This window comes from Opisthorchis viverrini (assembly GCF_000715545.1).
Source record: "Opisthorchis viverrini unplaced genomic scaffold opera_v5_116, whole genome shotgun sequence".
Taxonomy (NCBI): Eukaryota; Metazoa; Platyhelminthes; class Trematoda; order Opisthorchiida; family Opisthorchiidae; genus Opisthorchis; species Opisthorchis viverrini.
In genome coordinates this window covers 281982-297601 of record NW_008751772.1, presented here as the reverse complement: position 1 = coordinate 297601, position 15620 = coordinate 281982, and the positions used below count along the sequence as shown (strand labels likewise).

The following is a 15620-nucleotide window of genomic DNA, read 5'->3' as shown; positions in this document are numbered from 1 at the left end:
TTTACGCCACTCCGAATTGGGCATGGAAAACAGTACTCTCTTCGGCAAACGATGGTTCGGCATACGCTACACTTGTTCCAACCAACGCAGCTTCTGGTGCTGAACACATTCTTCAATGGAAGTACCCGTTGCACAACGGAAAACGCGCTTTCTAACTGCCTCGTTACGGATTCGCCGACACCAACCCACGCGAGTTATGGATCTAAGACAACGATTGTCGAACACCTGAAGACGTCTCAGGTCCGCTGCTAGAATAGGCCGAGTCTCAGCCATACAACAAAACAGCCCGTACTGTAGCTTGATACAGACACTTCACTGCTTAAACCTGGAGATATGGCTGAGGTGAATGGAGGAATGTGATTCTGTACAATGCAGACAAGCCTTATTTGTTCCAGTTTGGCCCTCAAAATGTCGTAAAACCACCGAGAACAGGAGAAACGCCGCCAATACCGTTGAGTACGCTAGGTCTAACTACAACAAACTGATATCTGCAATTCCTCTTTGGACTAAAGGTGCGAAACACGCCCAGTTTAGCGGACAAACCAGCGACCAGCTCTGAAACGATAAGCCACACCATGCAAGTCCAACTAGCCGCTCCCAAACCGAGGCTGACCAAGGAATCAGATGGGAAGTAATCAACTGATTTAATTGATTATACTGTGCGTGTGTCGCAAGCGAATAACTACCGAACAAATAAGTGGGTGGGCAGTGGTAAAATGTTGCGCGGTTGAGCTAGCTAGCCGTAGAACACAACACCTCCACCATCACCGATCGATCGATAGTAGGTACGCGGAGGTCATGAAGTGACCGACCGACCGTGTGTGATAGCTAAAAGAACAACTGGAAAGTGACTGAACGATGGAGCGGGGCATAGTGGGGTTTGGGCGCAGCAGCTGTCAGGCGTTGAAGGGAAAACGGAATGGATGTGGTGGTGTGGAACAGTGAACGGGGGAAGGTGAGCGAAACGAATGTAGAATCCTATGGACAAGTGTGGTAGCCGAATCACAAACGTTGGCCGCAACGGAGGGAGACACCAGGGGCTGGGGGACGAACAATGATCAGGAATGTGAACTAGCGATGAGCTGAGAGGCAGATCTATCTCGAGCAAAATTACGCGATTCGGCATAACTGCAATGGACGCCTCGATGTGCGGTTGTCACACAACCGACCAAGGAAAAATTGAACGCCGTCGCCAGCTGCTGCGCGGGTACAAAGAATAAATTTCGCTCCATCAAACCCAAGCAGCAAGCGAGCAGACAGGCAACGGTAAAAGGGCAGTGTACATTCTTGAGCGAAGCATCATCATCATCAGCGGCGGTGTAGTAGAAATGGAGCAGGGTTCACAGGACTAGGGGGAGGTGTGAGGGGCCAAGTACCAATAAGCAACGAGAATGAATGTATCGAGGCAGAGCCAAAGTTAGATAGTCAATCACAGTGGAAATGTCACTTGTTTTTGTGGTTGAGGGTACACCAAGGTGAAAGCATCGTTCGTAGTCTGGTAAGACAGCCTCATTGGGACCCATGGGTACTCGTTTTAGTAGTAGAATGCGTCATGAAACGACAAAATGTTTCTCAAATAACAAGACTGTACAATGAAAGGAACAGGTAGATACATGGTGTTTGTGATAACAGGGGCACAGGAGCAAAAACGTTTTATGATGCCAACCATGAGAAGCAACTCTGTGCTCTAGCAACACAGATAAAGCGAAAAACGTCCCCACAAATATAACCGGATGTTTAGCACTCTCACCAAGCCGAGAAAGGGAGAGCGAGTTGGATTCACAGGCCATGTGAATTTGAAGTGGTAACTACGACCGCTGAAGTTTGAAGGCGGAAACGGATGAGTAAGGGAATCAAATCACAGATCCGAGTGGACAGGCAGACAGGAAGCTGTCTGAATGTTCCGTTGCCTACACATGATGAGACCGTACGCGTCTTGGTGTCCCGGACGGGACGAGGTTCTGAGACTCAGCGCCAAATTCCCGGCGAAAGAGGAGCCGTATTCAATACGGAATCCGGTGATACCATACATCCAGATGAGATGCTATGATGTTGGTCACCCAACCCCCCGACCCAGGCCAACTGGATCGACTGTTGTTGTTGTTGTTGGTGCGGCTGTTGATAGGCTATGTGGTCCGCCGCGGACTCGACGAAATACGTGGACGATGGGTGCCGGTAGTGATGGAGCGGAGTAGATCCGGGGGTCGTGTTGGACTGTTGCTGCTGTTGTTGTATCATATGGATGGCGGGGTGCAGCGAGCCGGTGAGCAACGAGGCGGCTGCGGCGGGAAGCGTCACAGCCACTGCCCGAGTGGATTGAAAGTGCTGAGGGACAGCGATTGAACTGATTGCCCCGGTAGCCTGAGAGAAGTGGAGTGCGGGTGGGATGGACGGGTGATGTTGCATATGTGGGGTGTGGTGATGCGGGTGATGTAGATGGTGATGGTGGGCTATCAGTGGGGAAAGCGGCTCAGTAAACTGGTTGTCCCCGGCAAGGGCGGCGGGGAGCGTTCGTTGGGCAAAAGCAGCAACAGCAGTGGACAAGTGGGTCGGATGACCTTGATGCTGTTGGTGTCGGAGCAAATCCAGGGTGTCCAGCGGACGAGAGATTGGTCCAAGTCCTCCTGAATGTCCCAAGGACGCAGCGGCATTGACCAACTGCGGATGTGCCTTATCAGAGTAGCCGGAGGACCAATTGGCCGGATGAACCAAGGCTGTGGAAGAGGAGAGAAAATTGGGCTTATTATGGTGGCACAAGAGTAGTTCGGATTGTTATTTTTCTCTCCCCGAAAGGTGCAAATTACGTGAAATATGTATGTACACCAAAGTTCTACGACGAAAAACTCTGACAGGGTCGGGTGTGCACAACATGGGGTTCCTAAAGGTGTTGTAGTGCTGCGCAGCTGATAAGGTGAGGAAGCTTAGTTCCTGTTTCAACGCCCGAATTGTTCGGGATACTGAGCTACCGTGAAGAGACCAATACTAGCCCCAAGATCAAAACACTTTGTGATTGCATGTCAAAATCCTCAAACCGTTTTTTATGTACTAGCAGTGAAAAGGGATTTGTACAATTTGCACTTTTATTTGAACCGTCCTCCTCGTTAACAGAAGTCCCTTTGAAGGTGAACCTTCCTGAAAGGGGAAAGGTCGAGACTGTTTGAAAACCAAGTTGACTTGCAAATGAGTGTAGTTCTCGAAAACAGTCGAATTTGGGTTCAAGTTGACGGAAACTGGGGGACTACGCCTACCTGATGAGCTCCAAGAAGGACGAAACCGGTCGTGGGCTGTCGAGGAGTTTTCACCAACCTTGTGAGTAGTTTCCTGCTTGAAAAGATCTCCGTTGTTGAATACAAGCCAGATCAACCAAATCCCTTGGCTGAAACAGTACTTTGGTCGTTCTACCGGTATGATAGCTTCAGAGAAATTCCGAGGACTACAAACTGTTTGTACGAAACCGGAAGGCGTTTAGGAGTCATCCATGGGCACTGAACTCCGCGTGGATGGACAGGTGCTGGAGAGTAAACAGCTCAGCTTAGAACCCGGAGTATTTTCGCTTGCGGGTTCAACCTTCGGTTTCGGGAGTGTTGTGTGTGACAGAGTGGGGCGAGGTGGACCAAGTGGTTAGAGCGCGAAATTACTGACCGGAAGGTCCGTGGTTCGAGCCCGACCTCTGCCGCATCTCGACTTCCCCTATCTAGGCTTGGGCAACTTGGCAGTATCCCAGCCCTCGTGCTTCCTTTGGGAGGCATGGCAGCTAGGTAACAAAAGAATGTTACAGCCCATAGCTCACGGAATGCGTACCCAATCAAACGGCAGCTTTGTGACACTTAGGAGCCCCACTCAGTTCAAGACAAAAAGAGAATCATTGATCCTCAAGCAATGGTGCGGGTCGAGCTATGCTTAGATATCGAGACCAGCTGCGCTACCGAATTGGGTCGACAGGGCTAAATTGCTTTTGTGACGTTCCCATTCGGTGGCGTGCGTTTCTGACGAGGCGCTGTTACACGGAACCCTGAAACAACCATACACCCAAGAACAGGGCCGGAAGATCTGCCGGAGCAAAGGACAGCCAATAAATGTTCTGCTTTAAGAAACATGTCATTGTGATTCGCTTTTGTCCCGACCCTCGTCAAATTACCACAAATTGGTAGAGTCTAGATCACCGAACGACAAATAGTCATACTGACATCGTCCAGTGCAACGCGCATGGCAGTCATACCTCAAAAGTTTAGGACGATCGACTGCTAACTCTACCAGTTCATACATCAAATTTGCGTCTCCCATCGGTACCCAGTGAACATGTCGCCGTCACCCTGGAGTGTGTGCTTCTGGAATGAATGTAAAGTTTTGGACCTGTGGAGTGCTACTCATGAGTAGTTCACTGTAACTTCGATTGCACTAAAGCCATCTATCTTCTCACTGCCCACTCACCACTCAATCTGTCTGCTCTGTGTTAAAAAACACAGAGCATATATATACGCGGAAGAAAGGGATCAGCTGTAGCACGCTTTCGGTGCCTAGCTGCCATGCCACCCGAAGGTTGCACGAGGGCTGGGATACTGCCAGGTTTCCCAAGCCTAGACAGGGGAAGTCGAGAGGTAGAGGTCGGGTTCGAACCATGGACCTTCCGGTCAGTAAATTCGCACTCTAACCACTTCGGCCATCTCTCCCCCAAATATATATTTAGGAGCACATAAGGTGATATCCACAAAACAGCTACCCTAAAAATATGAGGTTAATTAGTTGCAATTCTAGGAATACTAATTAAACTTAAATATCATGGTCTGCATGACTCATCTGGAATGGTGAAAAGTATGTGAGTGGTGCAGAACGACACTATAAAGTCCAAATAACTAACCAGGATTGCTATCACAATGTCCTGGGGGCGAAAGTTGACCCAGATGCGACGCGTTACTGATACGCTCTGGTGCACCACCGCCAAGTACCCCGGTTGGATTGGTTCGGCGAAAAAATCGATGCGCAAGCGCACTGGACGGTCGGATGCGTCGTTCAGGATCGAAGGTGAGCATGCGCAACACCAATTCCATAAAGACATTGTAATCAGACGGACTATGTCCGGGTTCATGTGCACGGCGACCTCGGGGACCACCGGTATTGACTCCCAGAATATCGGACAACCGCCGGCTTCCTGGAGGTTGGCAGGCAACCTGTGAACGGTGAACGCAAAAAAGGAGAGAAGGGAACCCCAGAAGTCAACAACTAATTGGTGAGCCAAAGACACAACAGTGCGTAAAAGGTAGCGTGTGCTCTTGGCTACACAGAACCAACCAATCAGTACATATGAACCGGTCTGATTGATAGCTTTTGGTTCGCTGAAGAAATTCCACGACATTGCACAGACCATCAAGCAATACAACGTACTGTATAACTGTTTTATCTTTGTCGAGTAAAACCCCGGTGAGTCAGAGATAGGGCAACGATCTCTAATATGGATGATGGACAGCAAAGAAGGCCCCCACAGCAGGGTATGGCTAAGCTGAAAACCAAAAGTGTACACGCTACTTAAAACATATAAGTAGCACGCTTGCAAATGAAAATGGGCGTCAGTCGCCTTCGCAATCCGGGGGGGGGGGAGCTTGGGACTGTGAAATGAAAAATCGCTACAAGGCTGGGCGGAAATTAAAAAGATGAAAGTAAGAGTTTCCCACGGACAGGTGACATGAAATCACAGAACGACCACAGTCGAATAGTTCCCACCGAAACTAAGGCGAATAAACTATTCCACTCCAGTTAGAAACCATCCACATACCTAAACCCATTCCGGTTGATAACTGGGGAATGATGGACGTCTTGAAAAATTATCTAGAAACGGAATACTTTGCAAGATGAGCCGTTGGGCTTTTTTTGGGAAATGGATGAGGCGCACTGTTCTTTCGAAACACGGTCCCGACTCTTCATCAAGTCATATCGAAATAGATCAGACGTTGAATGTGATGCTGGGGTGGTCGAACGGACGAGGACTGGTACGTAACGACCACGAAACAATAAAACAAGGTGGAAAAATGCTAAAGTCGCCCTTCCACAAGACAGTGAACAGTAGGAGACACGGCCTCGTCCAATGCCATTCACGATAAGGTTGGATCGAGGGGTCGTACCCAGCTCAAGAACAAATGTCGTAGAATGGTGGTCCGGATAACTACGTAAAATTCCCTGAGGTTTTAGACAATGTATGAATTCGGAGCCAGTCTTGAATTGGGTCACAGCGCAATCGGGCAGGATTCACCACACTGATTTCAAGGAAACCTCAGCAGCAGTGACCACCTGACAATGTCGATGAGACCTGAGTCCAAACATATCAGTGCCATGGTTTTTAGCGGAATATTCACAGCACAAAGCATCGGTTGCTCAGCTAACATCAGCTGGGTGCAAAATCGAGCGACTCAGCTCGATTCCTGGATCCTAGGTATCTCGATGGGGTGGTTGGGGCGTACCTGCGAACAACACTCATGTCGGTATCGGCTTAAAACATGCTTCCTAGCCGGGTCACCTAAACAACACGCGGTGAGGTCACTTGAACTCGGTTTGGCGTTGTGTCACGGCGTTGGCAGTAGGTCAAAGCTGAGAGAAAACTATCATCTTAACAGCCGTTGTATAAATTGTTTTTTACGTTCAAGTGGCAACAGTGTCTTCAAACAGTAGCGGTTACGACCACAGACAATCACCCCAAATACCGACGTCGTCGGATCGATGGCAAAGGAGACAAAGTGTGTGTGTGTGTGTGTTCAGAGAACAGTTGGCGATAAAGAGGTTGAGCTGGTAACTCAAATGTTAAAATTTAACAGAAGACAAGTACCGTCAAAGCTCGTTTCGCAATAAGTACACAAACAATTACAACCAGCCTCGTGGTTATACTGTTCATCCATGGAATGGTGTTGGTAGCTGACAAACTGATAGGATAGAATAAAGAACTAAACTCGCTGTATTGCTGGTCTGTGTTTCGATAAGAACGGAGAACGCACGGTTCCTGGTGAACGAGCTGACTGCTGAACTATGGAATCGAAGGTTAGCAAAGGAACTTGATGATGGGGTTGATGAATTGCCACTAGCTCCTCCATCCGACTAAATGGTGGTCCATTGTAAAACCGATGAAATCGTACTGTGTGTTCACATCTCCACAATCGCCTGGGCTACATTTCACGTGGTTGTCATACAACAGTGATGAGAAACGCTCTAGACAGATGAACCAACTGCACAGCATTCGCCGAACACAAACTACCAAAAGGTTTCGAAAAACATACAGAAACATAAGAATAAGTCAGGCGATCGAAAACTACTAGGTACCGGAAACGACTGACAGGTTTTGTTCGAAATACACAAACTACTTACAAAATACAGAGTAGTCTGCTGAAAAACAAAAACCGATGTTGTGCTGGTAATCGATCGGGAAGTTTGTCAGCGGTAGCATTCTCAGTAGTGATCTTTTTGTTGATGGTGAGTCTTGTTGATGGTGGTCTTATTCAGGTAAACAACTGGTAATTTATCCGCATTTTGATAATAATACTTATCTGTTGCTGGGAGGCCTTGAGTACGAGCCCAGCTATTAATAATTTGGGCAAAAACCGCCGATACTATTACCAATTAGTCGATACATGTGTTTGAACATCGGTGTCTCTGAAGCATTGGTCAGGCCTGGTGAGAACATCGGATTGATAATGCTGAGGTACGCCAGATGGTCTTAGGAGGAAGGAATTCCCCCGCGGTAGGAGAATTACTCACGCTTCACAGGTTGCACTGGTTGGGTCATGTACTCCGCATGCCAAAAGGCCGTCTGCCTCAAAGAGCTCTTTTTGCCCAGCCCTCTGTTGAGCAGAAGTGACCGAGAGGTGAACAGTGTATGACCTGACAATGGACTACGAGAACACTAACCAAAAAAAACTTAGTCGGGTGGGCAACTGCGGCCTCCTTGCATAGGGACCCCGGGACATTGATAAAAATAGCCTAATCGCGCAGTCAGTGGCGCTCGTGCATCAAAGCTATCGTTTTCAATGCGTAGCTACCCGAACAAACTGAACATGCCTCCCAGGCTTGGTTACATATTCCACCTTCCCGTTTTCCGGTGATCGAAGCTGTAGCACCTGGAACCAAGGTGCCTATGGCTAATAAATTGAATTGAATCGAATTTCAAACGCCTTCCATGCAAACACCAAAGTATCCGAGGGAAGAAAGGGTATACTGGAGGACCTATAGAGGAACGCCGGGCAGAAACTGCCACCTGTATATTGCTTCATTGTTTCTGTTCTAGATCGAAGGTACGACAGGATGAGCCCGGCCTATTACACCGGCACTGCGGACTAGCTACAAAGTAACACTCTGTTACGTGGACAGAAGGCAATGCCTAGATGTCAAGGCCTATGCCACGGGAAAAGGAGCTGATGAGTACTTGTGAAGGACAGGCGAGATTGCTTCGGGTAGCTTCTACCTGGATCGATCATTTGGACTTGCGGCCTTCGCCATGAGCGATGACAATAAGAGGACACTGGACTCATGTTTGGCTCCTCTCGGTGAACATTCATGGTCGACCTAGAATTTGGACTCTGTGAAGTAACGGGCACGGAAGTGCCAGCCACTCTTCTAAAGGAGGAAAGATAAATCTGAACTATTCTGTCAGAAAAGAAGCGCAGGTTTTCACCGAAGCCATTGTGTGTGATCTACCCGTGAAAACCCCTCATGCGGTTGCTTATGATTTGTAAGTAGTAGGGCGATTCACAGTACGCACAAAGACACAGCCTCGGCAGTTTTGTACAAGATAAAATCCAGAAGTTAAGCCTCGGAAACTCCCCATAGCATACTGACCCCCACGACGAGTTCGTCCGATTTTTTGTTAACATTCATGGCACAAAAATACGGAACTATGTGCGGACAAGCGCTTCGAAGCATTTCAGTCATGAACGACTATAGAACTCCATTGGCATAATTTCTTGTCTCTAAAACACAGTTTGTCTGGAACGAAACCGGTTAACATGCCAGCGACCAACAATGGCGGTCTACTTTGGCTTGGAAGCTGTTTTTGACTCTGTGGACTGTCAGGCAGGGGCTGAGGTGAAAGTGACCCCCCTATAAATTCTTTACCCCGTACGATAACGTCCGCGGACGTGTGAAGATCTATGGGAGGCTCTCGCTTGAATTCAATACATCAAGTGGTGTCAGGTAGGGCTGTCACCTTTCCTCTTCATCTTCGGCAGTGATATGATTACGGAACACTGACTGTCAGCCTGTAATGTCTGTGGGATCGAAATGCCCCTGGAGCAGTTGCAGACGACAGCTCTTCTTGCATCTGATGCTACTGTGACGTCTCACGGCTTCATATGCGTTTCACGCCCGCAAAGTGTAAAGTGCTACTGCAGGACTGGGTGGGCTCGAACCCTGACCTTATGCTTGCGGATGAGCCGCATTGGGAAGGCCAGAGCAGCTTTCAGGAGCCTGCATCACTTGTGACGAAGGCGTTGCACCAGCTTATCTGTCAAGGGTGGAGTTTAAAATGCTGCGATGCGCTCCGTATCGTATTGGCCTGAGCGTTGCGCGTTGAGGACGATGTCTTAGACGCATTACTCCAGACTGTTGGGGACACTGAATGAGCAATCCTGAAGTAGGTCGAAGTAACTCGCCCACGATAGATGAACTGACCACACTCCACAGGTTGCGCTTGCTTGGTGGCCACGTGCTTCATATGCTCCTCGAAGGGCTCTTTTCGCACAACCACGTGAAGGTTGGAAACAAGCCGAGAGAGGGCAAGCAATGACTTGGCAGCGAAGTATGGAAGCAACTACCACCAATCTCAGCCGTCTCCCTGGGTGGGAACGCCGAGACTAGACATATCAGTGGTTAGAGGGATCTTCAGACACGACCCGGTCAGGCCTTCGACGGTGCTCATGCATAGCTCTCCTCCCGATCACCTCGATGAAAGTCCACTGACACCATTAGATCAGCTACCGCCTCCGATGCGTGGCGATCTACCCACCTCCCCAAATCATCGGCAAACGAAACACCGGTAGCCAAAACCACTGTCAACCAACTACGCGGTTTGTTCGCAGCAACAGATGGGATGTGTCAACTTTCGTATAATTTGATGCACAGTGTTGGACGTGCTCAATTGCCACTTCAAATGAGCGAATGGCATTCGAATGAGGTCCACCCCCCTTGTTTGCGCGGTTGGCTGATCCTCAATGCTTGCGAAACAGAACCAGTTACCTGGTACAAAAGACTCTGGCTTCTATCAAATTTTATCAACAGCGAATTCACACAAGCAATCCAATGAGAAAAATGTCAAGATGGGACCAGTGAAACCAAGTTTCAGTCGTGGGCACAGAGGCAGCTCGGTAGGATGTGCCAAAAGAGTGAATCAGGCCAAGCACGTACGATGGAGAGAAGCAAAGCCTGTGAAGGAATGAGCCGAGTGAACATCGAGGTAGCTGCCACAACGTGATAACAAGGGAGAAGATCTAGTGTTGCACGGAACTTTGAAGAAAAAAACTGGGACGATTGTTCAACATGGTTTGCTGCTTGGCCTCAAACCAATATCTGGTGTTGAAGCCATGATAACTAGGCAACAATGTGTTGAAAGGCTACCGGTGAAAGAAAGAAGGCTTGGCTGTGGAGTTGTTTATTAGAGAAACACCAACTGAACAGTTACAGACTATTGGACAGGGAAGCAAAACTCTCATATGCATCCTGTTTACAAAAACTAAAAATCCGTATTCTTGAACGCGTCTTCCTGAACTATCTTGGATATTCATTGATTGTTACTCAAATGCAAGCAAATGCTACAAAGTGACTCCACAAATCCCGTGATAGATCTCACTTTTCAAGAGACGTGAGGCGGATTTACGAGAAAACATACTACTCGCATGCCTCACCAGTAGCATCCACCGTTACATCGGTAAGTTCGGCTCGGTAAGGCACCCTGAGTCGTATATGCACGTACGGTACACCAAATGTTTGGCACGTGATAGTGAATGGTGACCCGATGATCGGGGATATGGAGAAGCACATTGGTTTCGTGACATCACCACGTGGCAGAGTGCGATCAATCAATACTGAGGGGGGGGACCTCCAATACATCAAACTCGTAAACAGCATGCGTCAGCGCAGATATCGCCCGTTGATATGTTCCATGTGGTGCCAACTACGTGATGTTTCCCAAAGGAACCTGCTTCAGCGTACAGAACAAGGCAAGACGATTGACCAACCGATATACAACGTGCACAATAAAGCCAGAGCGGTTCATGAAGTCGAATCGAGGTATAAACTTGGGCTCAAGTAGATCATGAGGTTGGCGGAAAATCGGGGACTGCGCGCCTACCTGATGAGCCCCAAGAAGGGCAAAACCGGTCGTGGGCTGTCGAGGAGTTTTCAGCAACCTTGTGAGTAGTTTCCTTTGAAAAGCAGTTGTTTTGTTGCGAAAAAACCGTCGGTTGAACTTTCATCCGATAATGAAATGCTTGTAAGACAGTTATGGTCAAAGGTAAGCAATCTTCTCTCGTGGCCACCATATAACAAACAGTTTTACCACTGCGAAATACTCTAGGCGCTATTTTCCACCAGCTAGCTAATGTCACGTTGACCCCAGAGGAAAGGAAACAGAATTTCGGCAGCGCTACTAAATCACGTGATGTAACCACCGAGACCAGACCTGATGGAGTGTTCATTCAATCTTGCACTAGCACAGACCAAAATGCACGCCAACATCATTTACATTAATTTATGTATCCAGTATTGTTCGGAGGCCAGGCGTCTCTAATAACCGAAAATCACATCATTTGGACGGATGTGTCACGTGCAGGACATGGATCAAACGAAGACATGCCCTGATTGGTCAGAATGCCAGCCAATCCGGATCGAGCATCTTTGACTCGACGCTTCTCGCCCCCTCACGGAGATTCTAGCACGATCTTCTGGAACACTCTGTGGTTACCCTATAAATATAGTTGTAATAATCTTCTTTTGTCTCTATAAAGGGCTGTGTAGAGCTACCGTACCTTTTGATATACCATAGTGGGCGGAGCAGGAAGCCAAGGGACGATACAGAGTTGCACTACCGTACATCGAGTTACAACAGGTATAGAAACCGAACCGATCTCCTCTGAATACTCAAAGACTTCAATCCCTTCCCGGGAAAAAGATATAAGGAAGGTTCCCTCGTGGTTTATCCGTTTACGCAGTTGGGAAAAACGGCAAAGCATAGTCCTGACGACTCTTGATGATGGTCTTGGGAAAATGTGCTCTGTAGACTGTTATACCTTGATATACCCATGATCTCCACGTTCATACCTGGAGCAATAGTGGAAATTGGAACGACAGTATGGTATGCAGCACCTTCGGTGCCTAGCTGCCATCCCACCCAAAGAAAGCACAAGGGATGAGGTATATCCAGTCTGGACAGGGGAAGTCGAGAGGCAAAGGTCGGGTTCGAACCACGGACCTTCCGATCACAGTAAATTCGCGCTCTAACCACCTGAGCCATCTCGCCCCTGCGATAAGGAGCTGACGACAGGGTAAAATAGATCACCGCTATCAGCATCGGGAGTACCCAGAGCAAATTTACCGCCAAGACAGTTTTAATGTTTGTGGATTTCCTCATCTGAGCGCTCATGTCGGATAGTGAAGTCCGTGCACATCTGGAGTTCTCCGAACAAACTTTACATCTTCTAGGTCAAAAGTTCATAGGGAATTTAATACATAGGCTTTCCAACTCTCATATCCAACGCCATTGAGACCACTGGGCACTGGTTCCACACAATCCGACATTCGGAAGGCGAGTCGATAAGAAGCTGAGTCGGTCTCACCTGTGTTCAGGTGCATCACCGTAGTGCTGCACGATGATCACACCATTCCCAATCACGCTTCGTGCGGCTGTATTGATCGATATGACGGACAAAAGTGAGATCCATCCCGCCGCCAGACAGAACGACACTGTGACATTGACATCAGCCCCCTCCTAGTTCTGAGGATATCCATTCCAGTTTTTCTAAACGGATAAAGGTTGGCATGGAAACCAGTTGACACGTGCAGTTACGCCTGCAGAAGACATATTGTGTTGGCTGGAACGTCGAGAAGTACTGAAATTCCGCCCGGCTATTCCATCTCAGAATTTAGCCCGAGAGAGAACCGGTTCCCATACTAAATATCTTACAAACGATAGAGTGAAGAGGATCACCTGCGCTACTGTGAAGTGTGAAGGCCACACAATATGGCCATTTCAAGACCCCGTAATCAGAACGATCCAGGCAATCATCCTTTCAGTGCCAAGCTGCCACACCACCCGAAGGAACTACGAGGGCCGTGATACTGCCTGAGCATAGACAGGAGCAGTCGAAGTGCAGAGGTCGAGTTCGAATCACGAGCTTTCCGGTGGGTAACTTCGCGCCCCAAGCACTGAGTAATCATATGACTAAGTCCTGACAGTTCTGGTGGCCAAACAACTGATGGGAAAGGATGCCAGATGATTCTGCCGTTATCGAACTCGAAGACACTGTCAAACCAACGAGGAGAAAGTTTAGCTCCTAGAAACAAATCTTAAGATTACTGAGGATGCTAAAGAGTTCGAAACACCATACATACATAGTACCAATGAAAGGAAGAAAGCCTTCGCTGCGGAGTTATTTATTAGGAAATGCCAACTGACCGGAAATTCATTGACTCCAATCATTCCTCGCTCAAATCCAAGCAAATGTTACAAAGTGACTCCACGAATTCCGCAACAGATTTTCCCTTTTCAAAAGATGCAAAGCGAAATTCCACGAACAACATACTACTCGCGTGCCTCCCCATCAGTAGTATCACCGTTAAACCAGTAGGAAATGACAATCGGTCGATTTGGCTTGCCAAAACCCAGCTGGTCCCAAACGAGTATCTTAACGAAACGCTAACATTGGCCGCGCAAAGATTACTTTCACATCTGATTGAAGTACGGGCTAACGGCGAAAGGCGTTTCTAATGCGGCGAACTTATGATGTCGGCTCAAATGGCGTGTCCCAAACCGTGTGCGAACCAATTGCCAGACTCCGCGAAGAGGTCAACGACACAAAAAATGACGAACAGTAGCACGCTTGCGTTGCAGGATCTCACGCAAAACACAGAGAGTGAAAGAGGATCCCTAGACAGCGCGCACCTCCAAGTGGTAGCCACTTTTGGTCGACTTCACCTAATTTGTTACGACCCTTGGGGAACGAATCTCCGAGTTCCTGCCAGTAACAGCACGAACGGAGTTTTTTTGCCCCGTCCAACCAGCCTCAGGCATTTTTCATCGACGTCAAGAACAGCGGGCAGTCTTCCAGAGCGACGGTTGTGACTGTTGGCCTTCCGGAGGATCTACGGTGCAAGAATTGAGCTGCCCTTAATAAGCCGAACTAGAGTGAATGTATACCTAGCGTTGAAAATGGATTCATCTACTTAGAGGGATTTCGGTTTCTCTTATGATCGCTGAAGTCGTGTGATTCTCACATGTGAAACTAGTTTTAACCGCTCAGCCGCCAGGCGACTTGAAGGATGGTCGCGCTGAGTGTTCGCTGTTTTCACGGGCTTTTTAAGCAAACACAAGCACTCACAAGGTTATGTTGTGCCGCCGGAAAACTGCTGAGAAGCCGAATTTCCAACAACACACGAGACTGATCAATGGAGTCGTGAATCGCAAGGCGTAATAGAAAAAAAAACATTTAGTCTACACGACTCGTCGGAGCACCACGTGGCGATCGTCATGTACCATTGCTTATCAGGAGCAAATTTGACCTGAATACTTTTGCAATATTCGTACGATGTTCATCTCGGTGTTTTTGTTTACAATGTAACATTCCACGGCTACGATTAGCCAGAAGGCTGTTCTATGTTGACAATTCGGTAGGAGTAAATTATTGATTTTGTTTTAAAAGTAGGAAAACCAGTAAAATTGGTGGAAAACATTTAAGGATCGATTCTGTCAGGAAGGTCGGAGTCCACAGATGTTTGTGGAAAGTGAGGGCATCATGGGAGTTCACTTTCGACCCCATTATATAAGTAGTATATAAGTAGTAAGGACCATCCCACGAGCCTTCCATCTGAAAAGTTATTACTCCGAGAGAGGTCATTCAACAACGAGTCACTCAATGCGAACGGCTTAAATGTGGGCAATTCCCACTATTGATCGGCCATTCCCGTCCCCAGGACGCCCGGAGACCCTAAAAGTCCACCAAGGAAAGCCTGCAAGCATCCAGGCCAGTCAATCATTCAATCAGTTCAGCAAAAGCCCACGAGTGTTCAGACACGTCACAGAAGCTCGACCGAATATGATTAGCATTCAGGCATTTCAAAGGAGAACGAGCGATGGCTGTTGACTGACGCCTATCAGATAGCCCGGACAAATGTCAAAAAGTGCTCTTTAAATAGCGTGACGCCGCTGTATCTTTTGCACTCGCACGCACCCGCTTGTGTGGAACAAAGCTGCTGGGCTCCCCTGTCGGTGAATTCTTTTCCGACAGCAGGCACTGGAGCTGGAATAACAGTTGCTGAATTGTCTTCATGGGGAAGTGCTTCGGATAGGACGAACAACCTCGAGAACTTCATGAAACGGTGGGAAAAAAGTATCCCATACTCTCATAAAGGAAATACTCACAAGGGTTGCTGAAAAC

General features: G+C 48.1%; 1 protein-coding gene across 1 annotated transcript in view; it reads right to left on the bottom strand.

Moving 5' to 3' along the window:
• Positions 1-658: 658 nt before the first annotated feature.
• Positions 659-15620, bottom strand: part of T265_05875 (hypothetical protein) — a gene marked incomplete at both ends in the record, with an annotated part of 78081 nt that continues 63119 nt past the window's right edge. The window contains 2 exons of the mRNA XM_009171004.1: positions 659-2714; positions 4859-5168. Coding sequence (XP_009169268.1) covers positions 1969-2714; positions 4859-5168 — 1056 coding nt within the window. The remainder of the gene's footprint in view (positions 2715-4858; positions 5169-15620) is intronic.